At 50.0% G+C, this 22,500-nt stretch overlaps 1 protein-coding gene across 1 annotated transcript in view; it reads left to right on the top strand.

Moving 5' to 3' along the window:
* Positions 1–22,500, top strand: part of LOC135528728 (G patch domain-containing protein 1-like) — a 49,175-nt gene that overhangs the window by 23,422 nt on the left and 3,253 nt on the right. The window contains exons 11-17 of the mRNA XM_064957824.1: positions 926–1,115; positions 3,504–3,667; positions 4,227–4,411; positions 10,869–10,996; positions 11,717–11,823; positions 18,007–18,179; positions 21,707–21,956. Coding sequence (XP_064813896.1) covers positions 926–1,115; positions 3,504–3,667; positions 4,227–4,411; positions 10,869–10,996; positions 11,717–11,823; positions 18,007–18,179; positions 21,707–21,956 — 1,197 coding nt within the window. The remainder of the gene's footprint in view (positions 1–925; positions 1,116–3,503; positions 3,668–4,226; positions 4,412–10,868; positions 10,997–11,716; positions 11,824–18,006; positions 18,180–21,706; positions 21,957–22,500) is intronic.

The raw sequence follows: 22,500 nt of genomic DNA on the forward strand, positions 1-22,500 counted from the left end.
ATAGATAGTCCTAACTACTCACCCCGGTCTCCTCCCTGCCCTGTCTCCACTCTGTTCTGCCTTTATTATAGATAGTCCTAACTACTCACCCCGGTCTCCTCCCTGCCCTGTCTCCACTCTGTTCTGCTTTTATTATAGATAGTCCTAACTACTCACCCCGGTCTCCTCCCTGCCCTGTCTCCACTCTGTTCTGCCTTTATTATAGATAGTCCTAACTACTCACCCCGGTCTCCTCCCTGCCCTGTCTCCACTCTGTTCTGCCTTTATTATAGATAGTCCTAACTACTCACCCCGGTCTCCTCCCTGCCCTGTCTCCACTCTGTTCTGCCTTTATTATAGATAGTCCTAACTACTCACCCCGGTCTCCTCCCTGCCCTGTCTCCACTCTGTTCTGAAAGCTGGAGTAAAGGATATTTAGGAGTATCACCTCTGTATCAATGGTTTTTTTGTCTCTAAAACCTATTTTTTGCCCTGTCTCCTGCCCTGTCCTCCTCCCTCCCCTGTCTCCTCCCTCCCCTGTCCTCCTCCCTCCCCTGTCCTCCTCCCTGCCCTGTCCTCCTCCCTGCCCTGTCCTCCTCCCTGCCCTGTCCTCCTCCCTGCCCTGTCCTCCTCCCTGCCCTGTCCTCCTCCCCCCTGCCCTGTCCTCCTCCCTGCCCCGTCTCCTCCCTGCCCCGTCTCCCTCCCTGCCCCGTCTCCTCCCTGCCCCGTCTCCTCCCTGCCCTGTCCTCCTCCCTGCCCTGTCCTCCTCCCTGCCCTGTCCTCCTCCCTGCCCTGTCCTCCTCCCTGCCCTGTCCTCCTCTCCCTGCCCCGTCCTCCTCCCCTGTCCTCCCTCCTGCCCGGTCTCCTCCCTGCCCTGTCTCCTTGTCATCTTCCCTGTCCTCCCTTGTCTCCTCCCTGTCCTCTTCCCCTGTCCTCCTCCCTCCAGGCCCCAGCTCTGTGTTTGACCTGCTGAAGGTTGAGGACAGAGAGAGACTCTCCGGCCTACGGCGGCCCTCCTCAGATACCAGCTCAGGCCCCAGACAGCCCACCCCTGGGGAGGCCAGAGCAGCAGTAGTGGCTGCAGGGGTAGCGGCTGCAGCAGCCAGAGCCTCCGCCCAGAAGGCCCTGTCTAGCAGGTACACCTATATCTGTCTGTCTGTCTGACCGTGTCGGAACAATCCTGGGATATGTGTTGTATTGTAGTCCAGTGTTCTAGATCTTGTGTTGTCGTCCAGTGTTCTAGATCTTGTATTGCCGTCCAGTGTTCTAGATCTTGTGTTGTCGTCCAGTGTTCTAGATCTTGTATTGTCGTCCAGTTTTCTAGATCTTGTATTGTAGTCCAGTGTTCTAGATCTTGTAATGTGTTATTGTCCGGTGTTCAGTGTCTTGTATTGTAGTCCGGTGTTCTAGATCTTGTATTGTAGTCCAGTGTTCTAGATCTTGTATTGTAGTCCAGTGTTCTAGATCTTGTATTGTAGTCCAGTGTTCTAGATCTTTTATTGTAGTCCAGTGTTCTAGATCTTGTAATGTGTTATTGTCCGGTGTTCAGTGTCTTGTATTGTAGTCCGGTGTTCTAGATCTTGTATTGTAGTCCGGTGTTCTAGATCTTGTATTGTAGTCCAGTGTTCTAGATCTTGTATTGTAGTCCAGTGTTTTAGATCTTGTATTGTAGTCCAGTGTTCTAGGTCTTGTATTGTAGTCCAGTGTTCTAGATCTTGTAATGTGTTATTGTCCGGTGTTCAGTGTCTTGTATTGTAGTCCAGTGTTCTAGATCTTTTATTGTAGTCCAGTGTTCTAGATCTTGTATTGTAGTCCAGTGTTCTAGATCTTGTATTGTAGTCCGGTGTTCTAGATCTTGTATTGTAGTCCAGTGTTCTAGATCTTGTATTGTAGTCCAGTGTTCTAGATCTTGTATTGTAGTCCAGTGTTCTAGATCTTGTATTGTAGTCCAGTGTTCTAGATCTTGTAATGTGTTATTGTCCGGTGTTCAGTGTCTTGTATTGTAGTCCGGTGTTCTAGATCTTGTATTGTAGTCCAGTGTTCTAGATCTTGTATTGTAGTCCAGTGTTCTAGATCTTGTATTGTAGTCCAGTGTTCTAGATCTTGTATTGTAGTCCAGTGTTCTAGATCTTGTGTTGTCGTCCAGTGTTCTAGATCTTGTGTTGCCGTCCAGTGTTCTAGATCTTGTGTTGTCGTCCAGTGTTCTAGATCTTGTATTGTCATCCAGTTTTCTAGATCTTGTATTGTAGTCCAGTGTTCTAGATCTTGTAATGTGTTATTGTCCGGTGTTCAGTGTCTTGTATTGTAGTCCGGTGTTCTAGATCTTGTATTGTAGTCCGGTGTTCTAGATCTTGTATTGTAGTCCAGTGTTCTAGATCTTGTATTGTAGTCCAGTGTTCTAGATCTTGTATTGTAGTCCAGTGTTCTAGGTCTTGTATTGTAGTCCAGTGTTCTAGATCTTGTAATGTGTTATTGTCCGGTGTTCAGTGTCTTGTATTGTAGTCCGGTGTTCTAGATCTTGTATTGTAGTCCAGTGTTCTAGATCTTGTATTGTAGTCCAGTGTTCTAGATCTTGTATTGTAGTCCAGTGTTCTAGATCTTGTATTGTAGTCCAGTGTTCTAGATCTTGTAATGTAGTCCGGTGTCTTGTATTGTAGTCCGGTGTCTTGTATTGTAGTCCGGTGTCTTGTATTGTAGTCCGGTGTCTTGTATTGTAGTCCGGTGTCTTGTATTGTAGTCCGGTGTTCAGTGTCTTGTATTGTAGTCTAGTGTTCTAGATCTTGTAATGTGTTATTGTCCGGTGTTCAGTGTCTTGTATTGTAGTCCAGTGTTCTAGATCTTGTATTGTAGTCTGGTGTCCAGTGTCTTGTATTGTAGTCCGGTGTCTTGTATTGTAGTCCGGTGTCTTGTATTGTAGTCCGGTGTCTTGTATTGTAGTCCGGTGTCTTGTATTGTAGTCCGGTGTCTTGTATTGTAGTCCGGTGTCTTGTATTGTAGTCCGGTGTTCAGTGTCTTGTATTGTAGTCCGGTGTTCAGTGTCTTGTATTGTAGTCCGGTGTCTTGTATTGTAGTCCGGTGTCTTGTATTGTAGTCCGGTGTCTTGTATTGTAGTCCGGTGTCTTGTATTGTAGTCCGGTGTCTTGTATTGTAGTCCAGTGTCTTGTATTGTAGTCCGGTGTTCAGTGTCTTGTATTGTAGTCCGGTATCTTGTATTGTAGTCCGGTGTTCAGTGTCTTGTATTGTAGTCCGGTGTTCAGTGTCTTGTATTGTAGTCCAGTGTCTTGTATTGTAGTCCGGTGTCTTGTATTGTAGTCCGTTGTCTTGTATTTTAGTCCAGTGTCTTGTATTATAAACTGGGTGGTTCGAGCCCTGAATGCTGATTGGCTGTCAGCTGGGGTATATCAGACCGTATACCACGGGTATGACCAAACATTGCACTGATACGTCTTGCACGGCTCTCATCTACAATATCCCGCTGCTCCTTGGTAACGTCAGATCACCGAGTCTCTGTTGAATCCATCCAGGTTTGCACCCCACGCAGAGCAGCAGCAGCAAGAAGCTCTGAGCGTGTGGAGTGGCCCTACGGCGCAGGCCCAGACAGGACAGACCTTCAGACCCTTTGAGAGGACCCCTCACAAACAGGCCCGATACGACCTCTACATAGACCAGCTCAAACAGGGAGACCGAGGTACGGAGGCTGTATGCTGTCAAACTGATTCAATGGACTTTTATTCTATGAAATGGACAGGCTCTTAGACAACAGGCCGTGTCAAACAGGGAGAGACAGAGGTACGGAGGCTGTATGGTGTTAAACTGATTCAATGGACTTTTATTCTATGAAATGGACAGGCTCTTAGAAAACAGACCGTCATCAAACAGGGAGAGACGGAGGTACGGAGGCTGCATGGTGTCAAACTGATTCAATGGACTTTTATTCTATGAAATGGACAGGCTCTTAGAAAACAGACCGTGTCAAACAGGGAGAGACGGAGGTTTGACTGACATTTTAACAAAGACAAAGTGCTTGACAATGACAATCTGGTATTGTAATGTTATCGTGGTCTATTTAGACAATAAAAGCACTTTTCACGGTGAACACAGACACATTGAGAGCCTCTTTAAAACGTTCTGCATGAATCAGCCCATGTTCTGCTTTTAGGACATTCCTCTCCCAACGTACCTTATCCACTAAGATTCCCATTATGGTTTCATCCTCACATCTAAACCGTCTCCTCAACTCTGTCCAGATGCCCTGGAGTTGAGCTTGGACCCCACCATGACAGAGTGGGAGAGAGGGAGAGAGAGGGATGAGTTTGTCCGTGCTGCTCTCCTCTACAAGCCCAGCAGCTCCTCTCTGTCTTGTCGCTTCACCAGAGGGAAACAGGACGACGGTGTGGAGGCAGACACTGTGGAGGTGACACGAGATCAGGAGGTAGGCAGCTCTCCACAGCTTCACCATCATGTTGAAGGATTGTGGGTAATCAATACTGAGGTGAGATCAGGAGGTAGGCAGCTCTCCACAGCTTCACCATCATGTTGAAGGGATTGTGGGTAATCAATATTGAGGTGAGATCAGGAGGTAGGCAGCTCTCCACAGCTTCACCATCATGTTGAAGGGATTGTGGGTAATCAATATTGAGGAGAGATCAGGAGGTAGGCAGCTCTCCACAGCTTCACCATCATGTTGAAGGATTGTGGGTAATCAATACTGAGGTGAGATCAGGAGGTAGGCAGCTCTCCACAGCTTCACCATCATGTTGAAGGATTGTGGGTAATCAATATTGAGGTGAGATCAGGAGGTAGGCAGCTCTCCACAGCTTCACCATCATGTTGAAGGATTGTGGGTAATCAATATTGAGGAGAGATCAGGAGGTAGGCAGCTCTCCACAGCTTCACCATCATGTTGAAGGATTGTGGGTAATCAATATTGAGGGGAGATCAGGAGGTAGGCAGCTCTCCACAACTTCACCATCATGTTAAAGGATTGTGGGTAATCAATATTGAGGTGAGATCAGGAGGTAGGCAGCTCTCCACAGCTTCACCATCATGTTGAAGGATTGTGGTTAATCAATACAGGCTGGTAATCCAGGATTTGGCTACAGGCTGGGCATCCAGGATTGGGCTACAGGCTGGGCATCCAGGATTGGGCTACAGGCTGGGCATCCAGGATTGGGCTACAGGCTGGGCATCCAGGATTGGGCTACAGGCTGGGCATCCAGGATTGGGTTACAGGCTGGGCATCCAGGATTGGGCTACAGGTTGGGCATCCAGGATTGGGCTACAGGCTGGGCATCCAGAATTGGGTTACAGGCTGAGCATCCAGGATTGGGTTACAGGTTGGGCGTCCAGGATCGGGTTACATGCTGGGCATCCAGGATTGGGTTACAGGCTGGGCATCCTGGTTACAGGCTGGGCATCCAGGATTGGGCTACAGGCTGGGCATCCAGGATTGGGTTACAGGCTGGGCATCCAGGATTGGGTTACAGGCTGGTAATCCAGGATTGGGTTACAGGCTGGGCATCCAGGATTGGGTTACAGGCTGGGCATCCAAGATTGGGTTACAGGCTGGGCATCCAGGATTGGGTTACAGGCTGGGCATCCAGGATTGGGTTACAGGCTGGGCATCCAGGATTGGGTTACAGGCTGGGCATCCTGGTTACAGGCTGGGCATCCAGGATTGGGTTACAGGCTGGGCATCCAGGATTGGGTTACAGGCTGGGCATCCAGGATTGGGTTACAGGCTGGGCATCCAGGATTGGGTTACAGGCTGGGCATCCAGGATTGGGTTACAGGCTGAGAATCCAGGATTGGGGTACAGGCTGGGCATCCAAGATTGGGTTACAGGCTGGGCATCCAGGATTGGGTTACAGGCTGGGCATCCTGGTTACAGGCTGGGCATCCAGGATTGGGGTACAGGCTGGGCATCCAGGATTGGGGTACAGGCTGGGTATCCAGGGTTGGGTTACAGGCTGGGCATCCAGGATTGGGTTACAGGCTGAGCATCCAGGATTGGGTTACAGGCTGGGTATCCAGGGTTGGGTTACAGGCTGGGCATCCTGGTTACAGGCTGGGCATCCAGGATTGGGGTACAGGCTGGGCATCCAGGATTGGGGTACAGGCTGGGCATCCAGGATTGGGTTACAGGCTGAGCATCCAGGATTGGGTTACAGGCTGGGCATCCAGGATTGGGTTACAGGCTGGGCATGCAGGATTGGGTTACAGGCTGGGCATCCAGGATTGGGTTACAGGCTGGGCATCCAGGATTGGGGTACAGGCTGGGCATCCAGGATTGGGGTACAGGCTGGGCATCCAGGATTGGGGTACAGGCTGGGCATCCAGGATTGGGGTACAGGCTGGGCATCCAGGATTGGGGTACAGGCTGGGCATCCAGGATTGGGGTACAGGCTGGGCATCCAGGATTGGGTTACAGGCTGGGCATCCAGGATTGGGTTACAGGCTGGGCATCCAGGATTGGGTTACAGGCTGGGCATCCAGGATTGGGTTACAGGCTGGGCATCCAGGATTGGGTTACAGGCTGGGCATCCAGGATTGGGGTACAGGCTGGGCATCCAGGATTGGGGTACAGGCTGGGCATCCAGGATTGGGGTACAGGCTGGGCATCCAGGATTGGGTTACAGGCTGGGCATCCAGGATTGGGTTACAGGCTGGGCATCCAGGATTGGGTTACAGGCTGGGCATCCAGGATTGGGTTACAGGCTGGGCATCCAGGATTGGGTTACAGGCTGGGCATCCAGGATTTGGTTACAGGCTGGGCATCCAGGATTGGGTTACAGGCTGGGCATCCAGGATTGGGTTACAGGCTGGGCATCCAGGATTGGGTTACAGGCTGGGCATCCAGGATTGGGTTACAGGCTGAGCATCCAGGATTGGGTTACAGGCTGGGCATCCAGGATTGGGTTACAGGCTGGGCATCCAGGATTGGGTTACAGGCTGGGCATCCAGGATTGGGTTACAGGCTGAGCATCCTGGTTACAGGCTGGGCATCCAGGATTGGGTTACAGGCTGGGCATCCAGGATTGGGCTACAGGCTGGGCATCCAGGATTGGGTTACAGGCTGGGCATCCAGGATTGGGTTACAGGCTGGGCATCCAGGATTGGGTTACAGGCTGGGCATCCTGGTTACAGGCTGGGCATCCAGGATTGGGTTACAGGCTGGGCATCCAGGATTGGGTTACAGGCTGGGCATCCAGGATTGGGTTACAGGCTGGGCATCCAGGATTGGGTTACAGGCTGGGCATCCAGGATTGGGTTACAGGCTGGGCATCCAGGATTGGGTTACAGGCTGGGCATCCTGGTTACAGGCTGGACATCCAGGATTGGGTTACAGGCTGGGCATCCTGGTTACAGGCTGGGCATCCAGGATTGGGGTACAGGCTGGGCATCCAGGATTGGGGTACAGGCTGGGCATCCAGGATTGGGGTACAGGCTGGGCATCCAGGATTGGGGTACAGGCTGGGCATCCAGGATTGGGGTACAGGCTGGGCATCCAGGATTGGGTTACAGGCTGGGCATCCAGGATTGGGTTACAGGCTGGGCATCCAGGATTGGGTTACAGGCTGGGCATCCAGGATTGGGTTACAGGCTGGGCATCCTGGTTACAGGCTGGTAATCCAGGATTGGGTTACAGGCTGGGCATCCAGGATTGGGTTACAGGCTGGGCATCCAGGATTGGGTTACAGGCTGAGCATCCAGGATTGGGGTACAGGCTGGGCATCCAGGATTGGGGTACAGGCTGGGCATCCAAGATTGGGGTACAGGCTGGGCATCCAGGATTGGGGTACAGGCTGGGCATCCAGGATTGGGTTACAGGCTGGGCATCCTGGTTACAGGCTGGGCATCCAGGATTGGGCTACAGGCTGGGCATCCAGGATTGGGTTACAGGCTGGGCATCCAGGATTGGGGTACAGGCTGGGCATCCAAGATTGGGCTACAGGCTGGGCATCCAGGATTGGGTTACAGGCTGGGCATCCAGGATTGGGGTACAGGCTGGGCATCCAGGATTGGGGTACAGGCTGGGCATCCAGGATTGGGGTACAGGCTGGGCATCCAGGATTGGGGTACAGGCTGGGCATCCAGGATTGGGGTACAGGCTGGGCATCCAGGATTGGGTTACAGGCTGTGCATCCTGGTTACAGGCTGGGCATCCAGGATTGGGTTACAGTCTGGTAATCCAGGATTGGGTTACAGGCTGGGCATCCAAGATTGGGTTACAGGCTGGGCATCCAGGATTGGGTTACAGGCTGGGCATCCAAGATTGGGTTACAGGCTGGGCATCCAGGATTGGGTTACAGGCTGGGCATCCAGGATTGGGTTACAGGCTGAGCATCCAGGATTGGGGTACAGGCTGGGCATCCAAGATTGGGTTACAGGCTGGGCATCCAGGATTGGGTTACAGGCTGAGCATCCAGGATTGGGTTACAGGCTGGGAATCCAGGATTGGGGTACAGGCTGGGCATCCTGGTTACAGGCTGGGCATCCAGGATTGGGGTACAGGCTGGGCATCCAGGATTGGGTTACAGGCTGAGCATCCAGGATTGGGTTACAGGCTGGGTATCCAGGGTTGGGTTACAGGCTGGGCATCCTGGTTACAGGCTGGGCATGCAGGATTGGGGTACAGGCTGGGCATCCAGGATTGGGTTACAGGCTGGGCATCCAGGATTGGGTTACAGGCTGGGCATGCAGGATTGGGTTACAGGCTGGGCATCCAGGATTGGGTTACAGGCTGGGCATCCAGGATTGGGTTACAGGCTGGGCATCCAGGATTGGGTTACAGGCTGGACATCCAGGATTGGGTTACAGGCTGGGCATCCAGGATTGGGTTACAGGCTGGGCATCCAGGATTGGGTTACAGGCTGGGCATCCAGGATTGGGTTACAGGCTGGGCATCCAGGATTGGGTTACAGGCTGGGCATCCAGGATTGGGTTACAGGCTGGGCATCCAGGATTGGGTTACAGGCTGGGCATCCAGGATTGGGTTACAGGCTGGACATCCAGGATCGGGTTACAGGCTGGGCATCCAGGATTGGGTTACAGGCTGGACATCCAGGATCGGGTTACAGGCTGGGCATCCAGGATTGGGTTACAGGCTGGACATCCAGGATCGGGTTACAGGCTGGGCATCCAGGATTGGGTTACAGGCTGGACATCCAGGATTGGGTTACAGGCTGGGCATCCAGGATCGGGTTACAGGCTGGGCATCCAGGATTGGGTTACAGGCTGGGCATCCTGGTTACAGGCTGGGCATCCAGGATTGGGTTACAGGCTGAGCATCCAGGATTGGGTTACAGGCTGGGCATCCAGGATTGGGTTACAGGTTGGGCATCCTGGTTACAGGCTGAGCATCCAGGATTGGGTTACAGGCTGGGCATCCAGGATTGGGTTACAGGCTGGGCATCCAGGATTGGGTTACAGGCTGGGCATCCAGGATTGGGTTACAGGCTGGGCATCCAGGATTGGGTTACAGGCTGGGCATCCAGGATTGGGTTACAGGCTGGGCATCCAGGATTGGGTTACAGGCTGGGCATCCAGGATTGGGTTACAGGCTGGGCATCCAGGATTGGGTTACAGGCTGGGCATCCAGGATTGGGTTACAGGCTGAGCATCCAGGATTGGGTTACAGGCTGGGCATCCAGGATCGGGTTACAGGCTGGGCATCCAGGATTGGGTTACAGGCTGAGCATCCAGGATTGGGTTACAGGCTGGGCATCCAGGATTGGGTTACAGGCTGGGCATCCAGGATTGGGTTACAGGCTGGGCATCCAGGATTGGGTTACAGGCTGGGCATCCAGGATTGGGTTACAGGCTGGGCATCCAGGATTGGGTTACAGGCTGGGCATCCAGGATTGGGTTACAGGCTGGGCATCCAGGATTGGGTTACAGGCTGAGCATCCAGGATTGGGTTACAGGCTGGGCATCCAGGATTGGGTTACAGGCTGGGCATCAGGATCGGGTTACAGGCTGGGCATCAGGATCGGGTTACAGGCTGGGCATCCAGGATTGGGTTACAGGCTGGGCATCCAGGATTGGGTTACAGGCTGGGCATCCAGGATTGGGTTACAGGCTGGGCATCCAGGATTGGGTTACAGGCTGGGCATCCAGGATCGGGTTACAGGCTGGACATCCAGGATTGGGTTACAGGCTGGGCATCCTGGTTACAGGCTGGACATCCAGGATCGGGTTACAGGCTGGGCATCCAGGATTGGGTTACAGGCTGGGCATCCAGGATTGGGTTACAGGCTGGGCATCCAGGATTGGGTTACAGGCTGGACATCCAGGATTGGGTTACAGGCTGGGCATCCAGGATTGGGCTACAGGCTGGACATCCAGGATTGGGTTACAGGCTGAGCATGCAGGATTGGGTTACAGGCTGGGCATCCAGGATTGGGTTACAGGCTGGGCATCCAGGATTGGGTTACAGGCTGGGCATCCAGGATTGGGTTACAGGCTGGGCATCCAGGATTGGGTTACAGGCTGAGCATCCAGGATTGGGTTACAGGCTGGGCATCCAGGATTGGGTTACAGGCTGGGCATCCAGGATTGGGCTACAGGCTGGGCATCCAGGATTGGGTTACAGGCTGGGCATCCAGGATTGGGGTACAGGCTGGGCATCCAGGTTACAGGCTGGGCATCCAGGATTGGGTTACAGGCTGGGCATCCAGGATTGGGTTACAGGCTGGGCATCCAGGATTGGGTTACAGGCTGGACATCCAGGATTGGGTTACAGGCTGGACATCCAGGATTGGGTTACAGGCTGGACATCCAGGATCGGGTTACAGGCTGGGCATCCAGGATCGGGTTACAGGCTGGACATCCAGGATTGGGTGTGAGGCTCAGTGGGTTGATCCTCTGTTCCTCCTGTTTGTCTTCAGAATGATGTGGATGACAAGCAGGCAGCCGTGAAGATGAAGATGTTTGGAAAACTGACCAGAGACACGTTTGAATGGCACCCTGACAATCTGCTCTGCAAGAGGTTCAACATACCTGACCCCTATCCTGGGTACGACACACACACACACACACACACACACACACACACACACACACACACACACACACACACACACACACACACACACACTTGACCACCACGGAATGAATGGTACTATGAATACTAAAACTCAATGGTTACTGCTTGTGTCGTTGCATTGTGCTCTAACTGTTGTTGTCTGTCCAGGTCAGGGTTTGTCAGATATAACTGTTGTTGTTGTCTATCCAGGTCAGGGTTTGTCAGATATAACTGTTGTTGTTGTCTATCCAGGTCAGGGTTTGTCAGATATAACTGTTGTTGTTGTCTATCCAGGTCAGGGTTTGTCAGATATAACTGTTGTTGTTGTCTATCCAGGTCAGGGTTTGTCAGATATAACTGTTGTTGTTGTCTATCCAGGTCAGGGTTTGTCAGATCTAACTGTTGTTGTTGTCTATCCAGGTCAGGGTTTGTCAGATATAACTGTTGTTGTTGTCTATCCAGGTCGGGGTTTGTCAGATATAACTGTTGTTGTTGTCTATCCAGGTCAGGGTTTGTCAGATATAACTGTTGTTGTTGTCTATCCAGGTCAGGGTTTGTCAGATATAACTGTTGTTGTTGTCTATCCAGGTCAGGGTTTGTCAGATATAACTGTTGTTGTTGTCTATCCAGGTCAGGGTTTGTCAGATATAACTGTTGTTGTTGTCTATCCAGGTCTGGGGTTGTCAGATCTAACTGTTGTTTTCTTTCCAGGTCAGGGTTTGTGGGAATGCCCAAAGTGAAGAGAGACAAGTTCTCTGTGTTTAACTTCCTGACTGTATCAGAGAGTCCAACAGCTAGTGCTTCCCCCGCTCCACAAGGTAACAAACAATCAGTTCTACTTTATCCAGACACTTCACATTTTATCTCAAGTGTTACAGGGAAGAATTTCAGAGTGTCGGGGGCGTTGACTATCATTAAATGTTAAGACTGCATATTATCAAATCTATTCTCTGTTTAATTTAATTACTTTAATCAACTAGGAAGTCGGCACCACGGGAAAATGTTTAGAGTATTTATTTCCCGAATTAACTCTTCCGATGTTTTCATATCTTATCGATTAGTCACTTATTAATGTATTATTACCTCATTAGTCTCATTACTGAACGTCTCAAACCCCTTGGATATCTACATGAACCCTGAATCAGCGATATACAAATCAACTTAATTATTTATTTACTAACTAACTTAATTACACACACACACACACACACACACACACACACACACACACACACACACACACACACACACACACACACACACACAATAGGTCATACATGGGTTACTAAATGATACAAAGAAAAAGTCCCTAGCGGACCAAACCAATATGACAGCTTGGTAGACAAAGGAAAAGGGGTGGGGACAGCTCAAGAGCGGGAAAACTCAGAGTGGATTCAAGTACATACAGTTGACTACACTACATATACACACACCTCACTACACTACACCGCACTACACTACACCGCACTACACCTCACTACACCTCACTACACTACACTACACTACACCTCACTACACTACACCTCACTACACTACAACTCACTACACTACACCGCACTACACTACACCACACCGCACTACACTACACCTCACTACACTACACTACACCTCACTACACTACACCTCACTACACTACACCTCACTACACTACACTACACCTCACTACACTACACCTCACTACACTACACCTCACTACACCACACTACACTACACCACACCACACTACACTACACCACACTACACTACACCTCACTACACTACACCTCACTACACCTCACTACACTACACCTCACTACACTACATCAGTTGGGTTACACTACACCTCACTACACTACACTACACCTCACTACACTACACCTCACTACACTACACTACACCTCACTACACTACACCTCACTACACTACACCTCACTACACCTCACTACACTACATTACACCACACCACACTACACCACACCACACTACACCACACTACACCTCACTACACTACACCTCACTACACTACACCTCACTACACCTCACTACACTACACCTCACTACACTACACCGCACTACACTACACCTCACTACACTACACTACACCTCACTACACTACACCTCACTACACCTCACTACACTACACCTCACTACACTACACTACACTACACCTCACTACTCCTCACTACACTACACCTCACTACACTACACTACACTACACCTCACTACACCTCACTACACTACACCTCACTACACTACACCTCACTACACCTCACTACACCTCACTACACCACACTACACTACACCTCACTGCACTACACTACACCTCACTACACTACACCTCACTACACTACACTACACCTCACTACACTACACCTCACTACACTACACTACACCTCACTACACCTCACTACACTACACCTCACTACACTACACCTCACTACACTACACCTCACTACACTACACCTCACTACACTACACGTCACTACACTACACGTCACCTCACTACACTACACCTCACTACACTACACGTCAGCTCACTACACCTCACTACACTACACCTCACTACACTACACCGCACTACACCTCACTACACTACACCGCACTACACTACACCTCACTACACCTCACTACACCTCACTACACCTCACTACACTACACCCCACTACACTACACCCCACTACACTACACCTCACTACACTACACCTCACTACAATACACCTCACTACACCTCACTACACCTCACTACACTACACCTCACTACACTACACCTCACTACACTACACCGCACTACACTGCACTACACTACACCGCACTACACTACACCTCACTACACTACACCTCACTACACTACACCTCACTACACTACACCTCACTACACTACACCTCACTACACTACACTACACCTCACTACACTACACCTCACTACACTACACCTCACTACACTACACGTCACCTCACTACACCTCACTACACTACACCTCACTACACTACACCTCACTACACTACACCGCACTACACTACACCGCACTACACTACACCTCACTACAGCTCACTACAGCTCACTACACTACACCTCACTACACTACACCTCACTACACCTCACTACACCTCACTACACTACACCTCACTACACTACACCGCACTACACTACACCTCACTACACTACACCTCACTACACTACACCTCACTACACTACACCTCACTACACTACACCTCACTACACTATACCACACTACACTACACCTCACTACACTATACCACACTACACCGCACTACACTACACTACACTACACCTCACTACACTACACCGCACTACACTACACCTCACTACACTACACTACACCTCACTACACTACACTACACCTCACTACACTACACCTCACTACACTACACTACACCTCACTACACTACACCTCACTACACTACACCTCACTACACCTCACTACACTACACTACACTACACTACACCTCACTACACTACACCTCACTACACTACACTACACCTCACTACACTACACCTCACTACACTACACTACACTACACTACACCTCACTACACTACACCTCACTACACCTCACTACACTACACCTCACTACACCTCACTACACTAATATAATAATAATAATAATATATCCCATTTAGCAGACGCTTTTGTCCAAAGCGACTTACAAGTCGGCTGGGGCCACTACTTTTACATATGGGTGGACCCAGCGGGAATCGAACCCGCGACGCTTGGCGTTGCAAGCGCCATGCTCTACCGACTGAGCCACACAGGACCCCTGTGTACTACACTACACTACACCTCACTACACTACACCTCACTACACTACACTACACCTCACTACACCTCACTACACTACACCTCACTACACCTCACTACACTACACTACACTACACTACACTACACCTCACTACACTACACCTCACTACACTACACTACACTACACCTCACTACACCTCACTACACTACACTACACCTCACTACACTACACCTCACTACACTACACTACACCTCACTACACTACACCTCACTACACTACACCTCACTACACTACACCTCACTACACTACACCGCACTACATTACACCTCACTACACTACACTACACCTCACTACACTACACCTCACTACACTACTCTACACCTCACTACACTACACCTCACTACATTACACCTCACTACACCTCACTACACCTCACTACACTACACCTCACTACACTACACCTCACAACACTACACCGCACTACACTGCACTACACTACACCGCACTACACTACACCTCACTACATTACACCTCACTACACTACACCTCACTACACTACACCTCACTACACTACACCTCACTACACTACACCTTACCTCACTACACTACACTACACTACACTCACCTACACCTCACTACACTACACCTCACTACACTACACCGCACTACACCTCACTACACTACACCACACTACACTACACCTCACTACACCTCACTACACCTCACTACACCTCACTACACTACACCCCACTACACTACACCTCACTACACCTCACTACACCTCACTACACCTCACTACACTACACTGCACCTCACTACACTACACCGCACTACGCACTACACTGCACTACACTACACACTACACTACACCTCACTACATTACACCTCACTACACTACACCTCACTACACTACACCTCACTACACTACACCTCACTACACTATACCACACTACACCTCACTACACTACACTACACCTCACTACACTACACCGCACTACACTACACCTCACTACACTACACTACACCTCACTACACTACACCTCACTACACTACACTACACCTCACTACACTACACCTCACTACACCTCACTACACTACACTACACTACACTACACCTCACTACACTACACCTCACTACACTACACTACACCTCACTACACCTCACTACACTACACCTCACTACACCTCACTACACTACACTACACTACACTACACTACACCTCACTACACTACACCTCACTACACTACACTACACTACACCTCACTACACCTCACTACACTACACTACACCTCACTACACTACACCTCACTACACTACACTACACCTCACTACACCTCACTACACTACACCTCACTACACTACACCTCACTACACTACACTACACCTCACTACACTACACCTCACTACACTACACCGCACTACATTACACCTCACTACACTACACTACACCTCACTACACTACACCTCACTACACTACTCTACACCTCACTACACTACACCTCACTACATTACACCTCACTACACCTCACTACACTACACCTCACTACACTACACCTCACTACACTACACCGCACTACACTGCACTACACTACACCGCACTACACTACACCTCACTACACTACACCTCACTACATTACACCTCACTACACTACACCTCACTACACTACACCTCACTACACTACACCTCACTACACTACACCTCACTACACTACACGTCACCTCACTACACCTCACTACACTACACCTCACTACACTACACCGCACTACACCTCACTACACTACACCGCACTACACTACACCTCACTACACCTCACTACACCTCACTACACCTCACTACACCTCACTACACTACACCCCACTACACTACACCTCACTACACTACACCTCACTACACCTCACTACACCTCACTACACTACACTGCACCTCACTACACTACACCGCACTACGCTACACTACACTGCACTACACTACACCGCACTACACTACACCTCACTACATTACACCTCACTACACTACACCTCACTACACTACACCTCACTACACTACACCTCACTACACTACACCTCACTACACCTCACTACACTACACCGCACTACACTACACCTCACTACACTACACCTCACTACACTACACCACACTACACCGCACTACACTACACCTCACTACACTACACCGCACTACACTACACCTCACTACACTACACTACACCTCACTACACTACACTACACTACACTACACCTCACTACACTACACCTCACTACACTACACTACACCTCACTACACTACACCTCACTACACTACACCTCACTACACTACACTACACTACACCTCACTACACTACACCTCACTACACTACACTACACCTCACTACACTACACCTCACTACATTACACCTCACTACACTACACTACACCTCACTACACCTCACTACACTACACCTCACTACACTACACCTCACTACACTACACCTCACTACACCTCACTACACCTCACTACACTACACCTCACTACACTACACTACACCTCACTACACTACACCTCACTACACTACACCGCACTACATTACACCTCACTACACTACACTACACCTCACTACACTACACCTCACTACACTACACTACACCTCACTACACTACACCTCACTACATTACACCTCACTACACTACACCTCACTACACTACACCTCACGTCTCTCTGTGTAAACCTGGCCCCTACGTCTCTCTGTGTAAACCTGGCCCCTACGTCTCTCTGTGTAAACCTGGCCCCTACGTCTCTCTGTGTAAACCTGGCCCTTACGTCTCTCTGTGTAAACCTGGCCCCTACGTCTCTCTGTGTAAACCTGGCGCCTACGTCTCTCTGTGTCAACCTGGCGCCTACGTCTCTCTGTGTAAACCTGGCCCCTACGTCTCTCTGTGTAAACCTGGCCCCTACGTCTCTCTTAAACCTGGCCCCTACGTCTCTCTCTCTGTATAAACCTGGCCCCTACGTCTCTCTGTATAAACCTGGCCCCTACGTCTCTCTGTGTAAACCTGGCCCCTACGTCTCTCTGTCTAAACCTGGCCCCTATGTCTCTCTGAGTAAACCTGGCCCCTACGTCTCTCTCTCTCTGTGTAAACCTGGCCCCTACGTCTCTCTGTGTAAACCTGGCTCCTACGTCTCTCTGTGTAAACCTGGCCCCTGCGTCTCTCCCTCTCTCTGTGTAAACCTGGCTCCTACGTCTCTCTGTGTAAACCTGGCCCCTGCGTCTCTCTCTGTGTAGGTGTGAAGCCCTCTGAGCCAGGGAAGAGGTCCAGGTGGGATGTGTCTGGCCAGGCTGGGGACAAGGAGAAGGATCCGCTCAGTGAGTTCCTCAGCGTGGCTCGTATTGAAGCCTCTGGGTCAGGACCAGAAGCCTCTACTACTGATGGCCCTACAACGGATCCTACTGGAGAGGTACTGGTACCATCCTACTATATACACCACTGATCCTACTGTAGAGGTACTGGTACCATCCTACTATATACACCACTGATCCTACTGTAGAGGTACTGGTACCATCCTACTATATACACCACTGATCCTACTGTAGAGGTACTGGTACCATCCTACTATATACACCACTGATCCTACTGTAGAGGTACTGGTACCATCCTACTATATACACCACTGATCCTACTGTAGAGGTTCTGGTACCATCCTACTACATACACCACTGATCCTACTGTAGAGGTACTGGTACCATCCTACTATATACACCACTGATCCTACTGTAGAGGTACTGGTACCATCCTACTATATACACCACTGATCCTACTGTAGAGGTACTGGTACCATCCTACTATATACACCACTGATCCTACTGTAGAGGTACTGGTACCATCCTACTACATACACCACTGATCCTACTGTAGAGGTACTGGTACCATCCTACTATATACACCACTGATCCTACTGTAGAGGTACTGGTACCATCCTACTATATACACCACTGATCCTACTGTAGAGGTACTGGTACCATCCTACTACATACAACACTGATCCTACTGTAGAGGTACTGGTACCATCCTACTATATACACCACTGATCCTACTGTAGAGGTACTGGTACCATCCTACTACATACACCACTGATCCTACTGTAGAGGTACTGGTACCATCCTACTACATACACCACTGATCCTACTGTAGAGGTACTGGTACCATCCTACTATATACACCACTGATCCTACTGTAGAGGTACTGGTACCATCCTACTATATACACCACTGATCCTACTGTAGAGGTACTGGTACCATCCTACTACATACAACACTGATCCTACTGTAGAGGTACTGGTACCATCCTACTATATACACCACTGATCCTACTGTAGAGGTTCTGGTACCATCCTACTATATACACCACTGATCCTACTGTAGAGGTACTGGTACCATCCTACTATATACACCACTGATCCTACTGTAGAGGTACTGGTACCATCCTACTACATACACCACTGATCCTACTGTAGAGGTACTGGTACCATCCTACTATATACACCACTGATCCTACTGTAGAGGTACTGGTACCATCCTACTATATATAACACTGATCCTACTGTAGAGGTACTGGTACCATCCTACTACATACACCACTGATCCTACTGTAGAGGTACTGGTACCATCCTACTATATATAACACTGATCCTACTGTAGAGGTACTGGTACCATCCTACTACATACAACACTGATCCTACTGTAGAGGTACTGGTACCATCCTACTACACTACATACACCACTGATCCTACTGTAGAGGTACTGGTACCATCCTACTACACTACATACACCACTGATCCTACTGTAGAGGTTCTGGTAGCATCCTACTATATACACCACTGATCCTACTGTAGAGGTACTGGTACCATCCTACTACATACAACACTGATCCTACTGTAGAGGTTCTGGTACCATCCTACTACATACAACACTGATCCTACTGTAGAGGTACTGGTACCATCCTACTACACTACATACACCACTGATCCTACTGTAGAGGTACTGGTACCATCCTACTATATACACCACTGATCCTACTGTAGAGGTACTGGTACCATCCTACTATATACACCACTGATCCTACTGTAGAGGTACTGGTACCATCCTACTACACTACATACACCTACTGTAACCCATAGAGGGTTGACTGTAACCCGTAGAGGGTTGACTGTAACCCGTAGAGGGTTGACTGTAACCCGTAGAGGGTTGACTGTAACCCGTAGAGGGTTGACTGTAACCCGTAGAGGGTTGACTCTAACCCGTAGAGGGTTGACTCTAACCCGTAGAGGGTTGACGGTCTACTGTAACCCGTAGAGGGTTGACTGTAACCCGTAGAGGGTTGACTGTAACCCGTAGAGGGTTGACTGTAACCCGTAGAGGGTTGACTGTAACCCGTAGAGGGTTGACTGTAACCCGTAGAGGGTTGACTGTAACCCGTAGAGGGTTGACTGTAACCCGTAGAGGGTTGACTGTAACCCGTAGAGGGTTGACTGTAACCCGTAGAGGGTTGACGGTCTACTGTAACCCGTAGAGGGTCGACTGTAACCCGTAGAGGGTCGACTGTAACCCGTAGAGGGTCGACTGTAACCCGTAGAGGGTTGACTGTAACCCGTAGAGGGTCGACGGTCTACTGTAACCCGTAGAGGGTCGACGGTCTACTGTAACCCGTAGAGGGTCGACGGTGGACTGTAACCCGTAGAGGGTCGGCGGTCTACCGTAACCCGTAGAGGGTCGGCGGTCTACCGTAACCCGTAGAGGGTCGGCGGTCTACCGTAACCCGTAGAGGGTCGGCGGTCTACCGTAACCCGTAGAGGGTCGACGGTCTACCGTAACCCGTAGAGGGTCGACGGTCTACCGTAACCCGTAGAGGGTCGACGGTCTACCGTAACCCGTAGAGGGTCGACGGTCTACCGTAACCCGTAGAGGGTCGACGGTCTACCGTAACCCGTAGAGGGTCGACGGTCTACCGTAACCCGTAGAGGGTCGACGGTCTACCGTAACCCGTAGAGCAGGGGTGTCAAAGTCAAATGGACGGAGGGCCAAATAAAAAATTTAGCTACAAGCCGAGGGCCGGACTGTTCGAATGTTCATTGAAAAATTTTTAAATGACGCATATAGTCTAGTGAACCTAATTGAACCTACTGAAAACCTAACAAATATATTCCAATATGATCAGATAAAACTTCGTCACAAACTTTAATCATGCAGTTTTTGATGAAATCCCCTCCGTAAATGGCCGGGCTGATTTAGCGATCTCTCTTCTGCCAAAATAAAACTGGCCTTGACAGCAGCCTGGCCTTGTGATTTGGCTTTTTTGAACAGAGCCTGTCGAGATTTGAGGCCTCGTTTTAATTCCTCTGCCTTTTGTAGCCTTTGTTCCATGTCCATATTCTTGTTTTTGTCCGCGTGTTTCGTTTCATAATGTCGTCTCAGATTATACTCTTTCAGTACCGCCACACTTTCTCCACAGAAGACACACAGGTTTTCCAGCTACCTCCGTGAACATATACTCCGACTCCCACCTTGTTTGAAACCCCGGTTCTCAGTGTCCACCTTCCGTTTTGCCATTTTTGATGGGTATCTGAAAGTTAATTTTACTGTGATGCTGACGACTGCTGTGCCAATAAATATTGAAATGAAGCAGCCTACTGCTCGGTGCGTCACCGTTGCATTGTGGGAAATGTAGTATTGGTGCGTGTAAAAGATCTGCGGGCTGCCGGCTTGCTGCGGTCTGCGGGCCGGTTCTAATAATAAATCAAGATCATCCCAGGGGCCGTAAAAAACCTTCTCGCGGGCCGGATGTGGCCCGCGGGCCTTGACTCTGACATATGTGCCGTAGAGGGTCGACGGTCTACCGTAACCCGTAGAGGGTCGGCGGACGTAAGAGATACAGATGTTTTGTAAGTCACATGTTGTTAATCGGTGATGTTTCTGACTAACTGAGCAGCCAGACACGGAGCAGAAAGAGGAGGAGGAGGAGGAGAGCAGGCCGTCTATGGATCTGTTCAAGGCCATCTTCGCCAGTTCATCAGACGAGAAGTCTTCCTCGTCTTCTGAAGGAGAGAGTGAGGAGGAGGAGGAGAAGGCGGAAGGTGTTCGGAGCAAGGCTGGGACTGGGCCTCAGATACCTAACCAGTTGAATGTCAACACAACCCAGCCTGCTCCTCCCGTGTCAGCTACACCCAGCCAACACCCAGGTATGAGCACTGGTCCTCCTGTGTCAGCTACACCCAGGTGTGAACACTGGTCCTCCTGTGTCAGCTACACCCAGGTATGAACACTCTCTGGGTAGTGGAGAATGATGGGAGATCTCTGATGGTTTTAACTCTCTGGGTAGTGGAGAATGATGTGAGATCTCTGATGGTTTTAACTCTCTGGGTAGTGGAGAATGATGGGAGACCTCTGATGGTTTTAACTCTCTGGGTAGTGGAGAATGATGGGAGACCTCTGATGGTTTTAACTCTCTGGGTAGTGGAGAATGATGAGAGATCTCTGATGGTTTTAACTCTGGGTAGTGGAGAATGATGGGAGATCTCTGATGGTTTAACTCTCTGGGTAGTGGAGAATGATGGGAGATCTCTGATGGTTTTAACTCTCTGGGTAGTGGAGAATGATGGGAGACCTCTGATGGTTTTAACTCTCTGGGTAGTGGAGAATGATGGGAGATCTCTGATGGTTTTAACTCTCTGGGTAGTGGAGAATGATGGGAGATCTCTGATGGTTTTAACTCTCTGGGTAGTG

This window comes from Oncorhynchus masou, unplaced genomic scaffold (genome assembly GCF_036934945.1).
Source record: "Oncorhynchus masou masou isolate Uvic2021 unplaced genomic scaffold, UVic_Omas_1.1 unplaced_scaffold_1026, whole genome shotgun sequence".
NCBI classification, from domain to species: domain Eukaryota; kingdom Metazoa; phylum Chordata; class Actinopteri; order Salmoniformes; family Salmonidae; genus Oncorhynchus; species Oncorhynchus masou.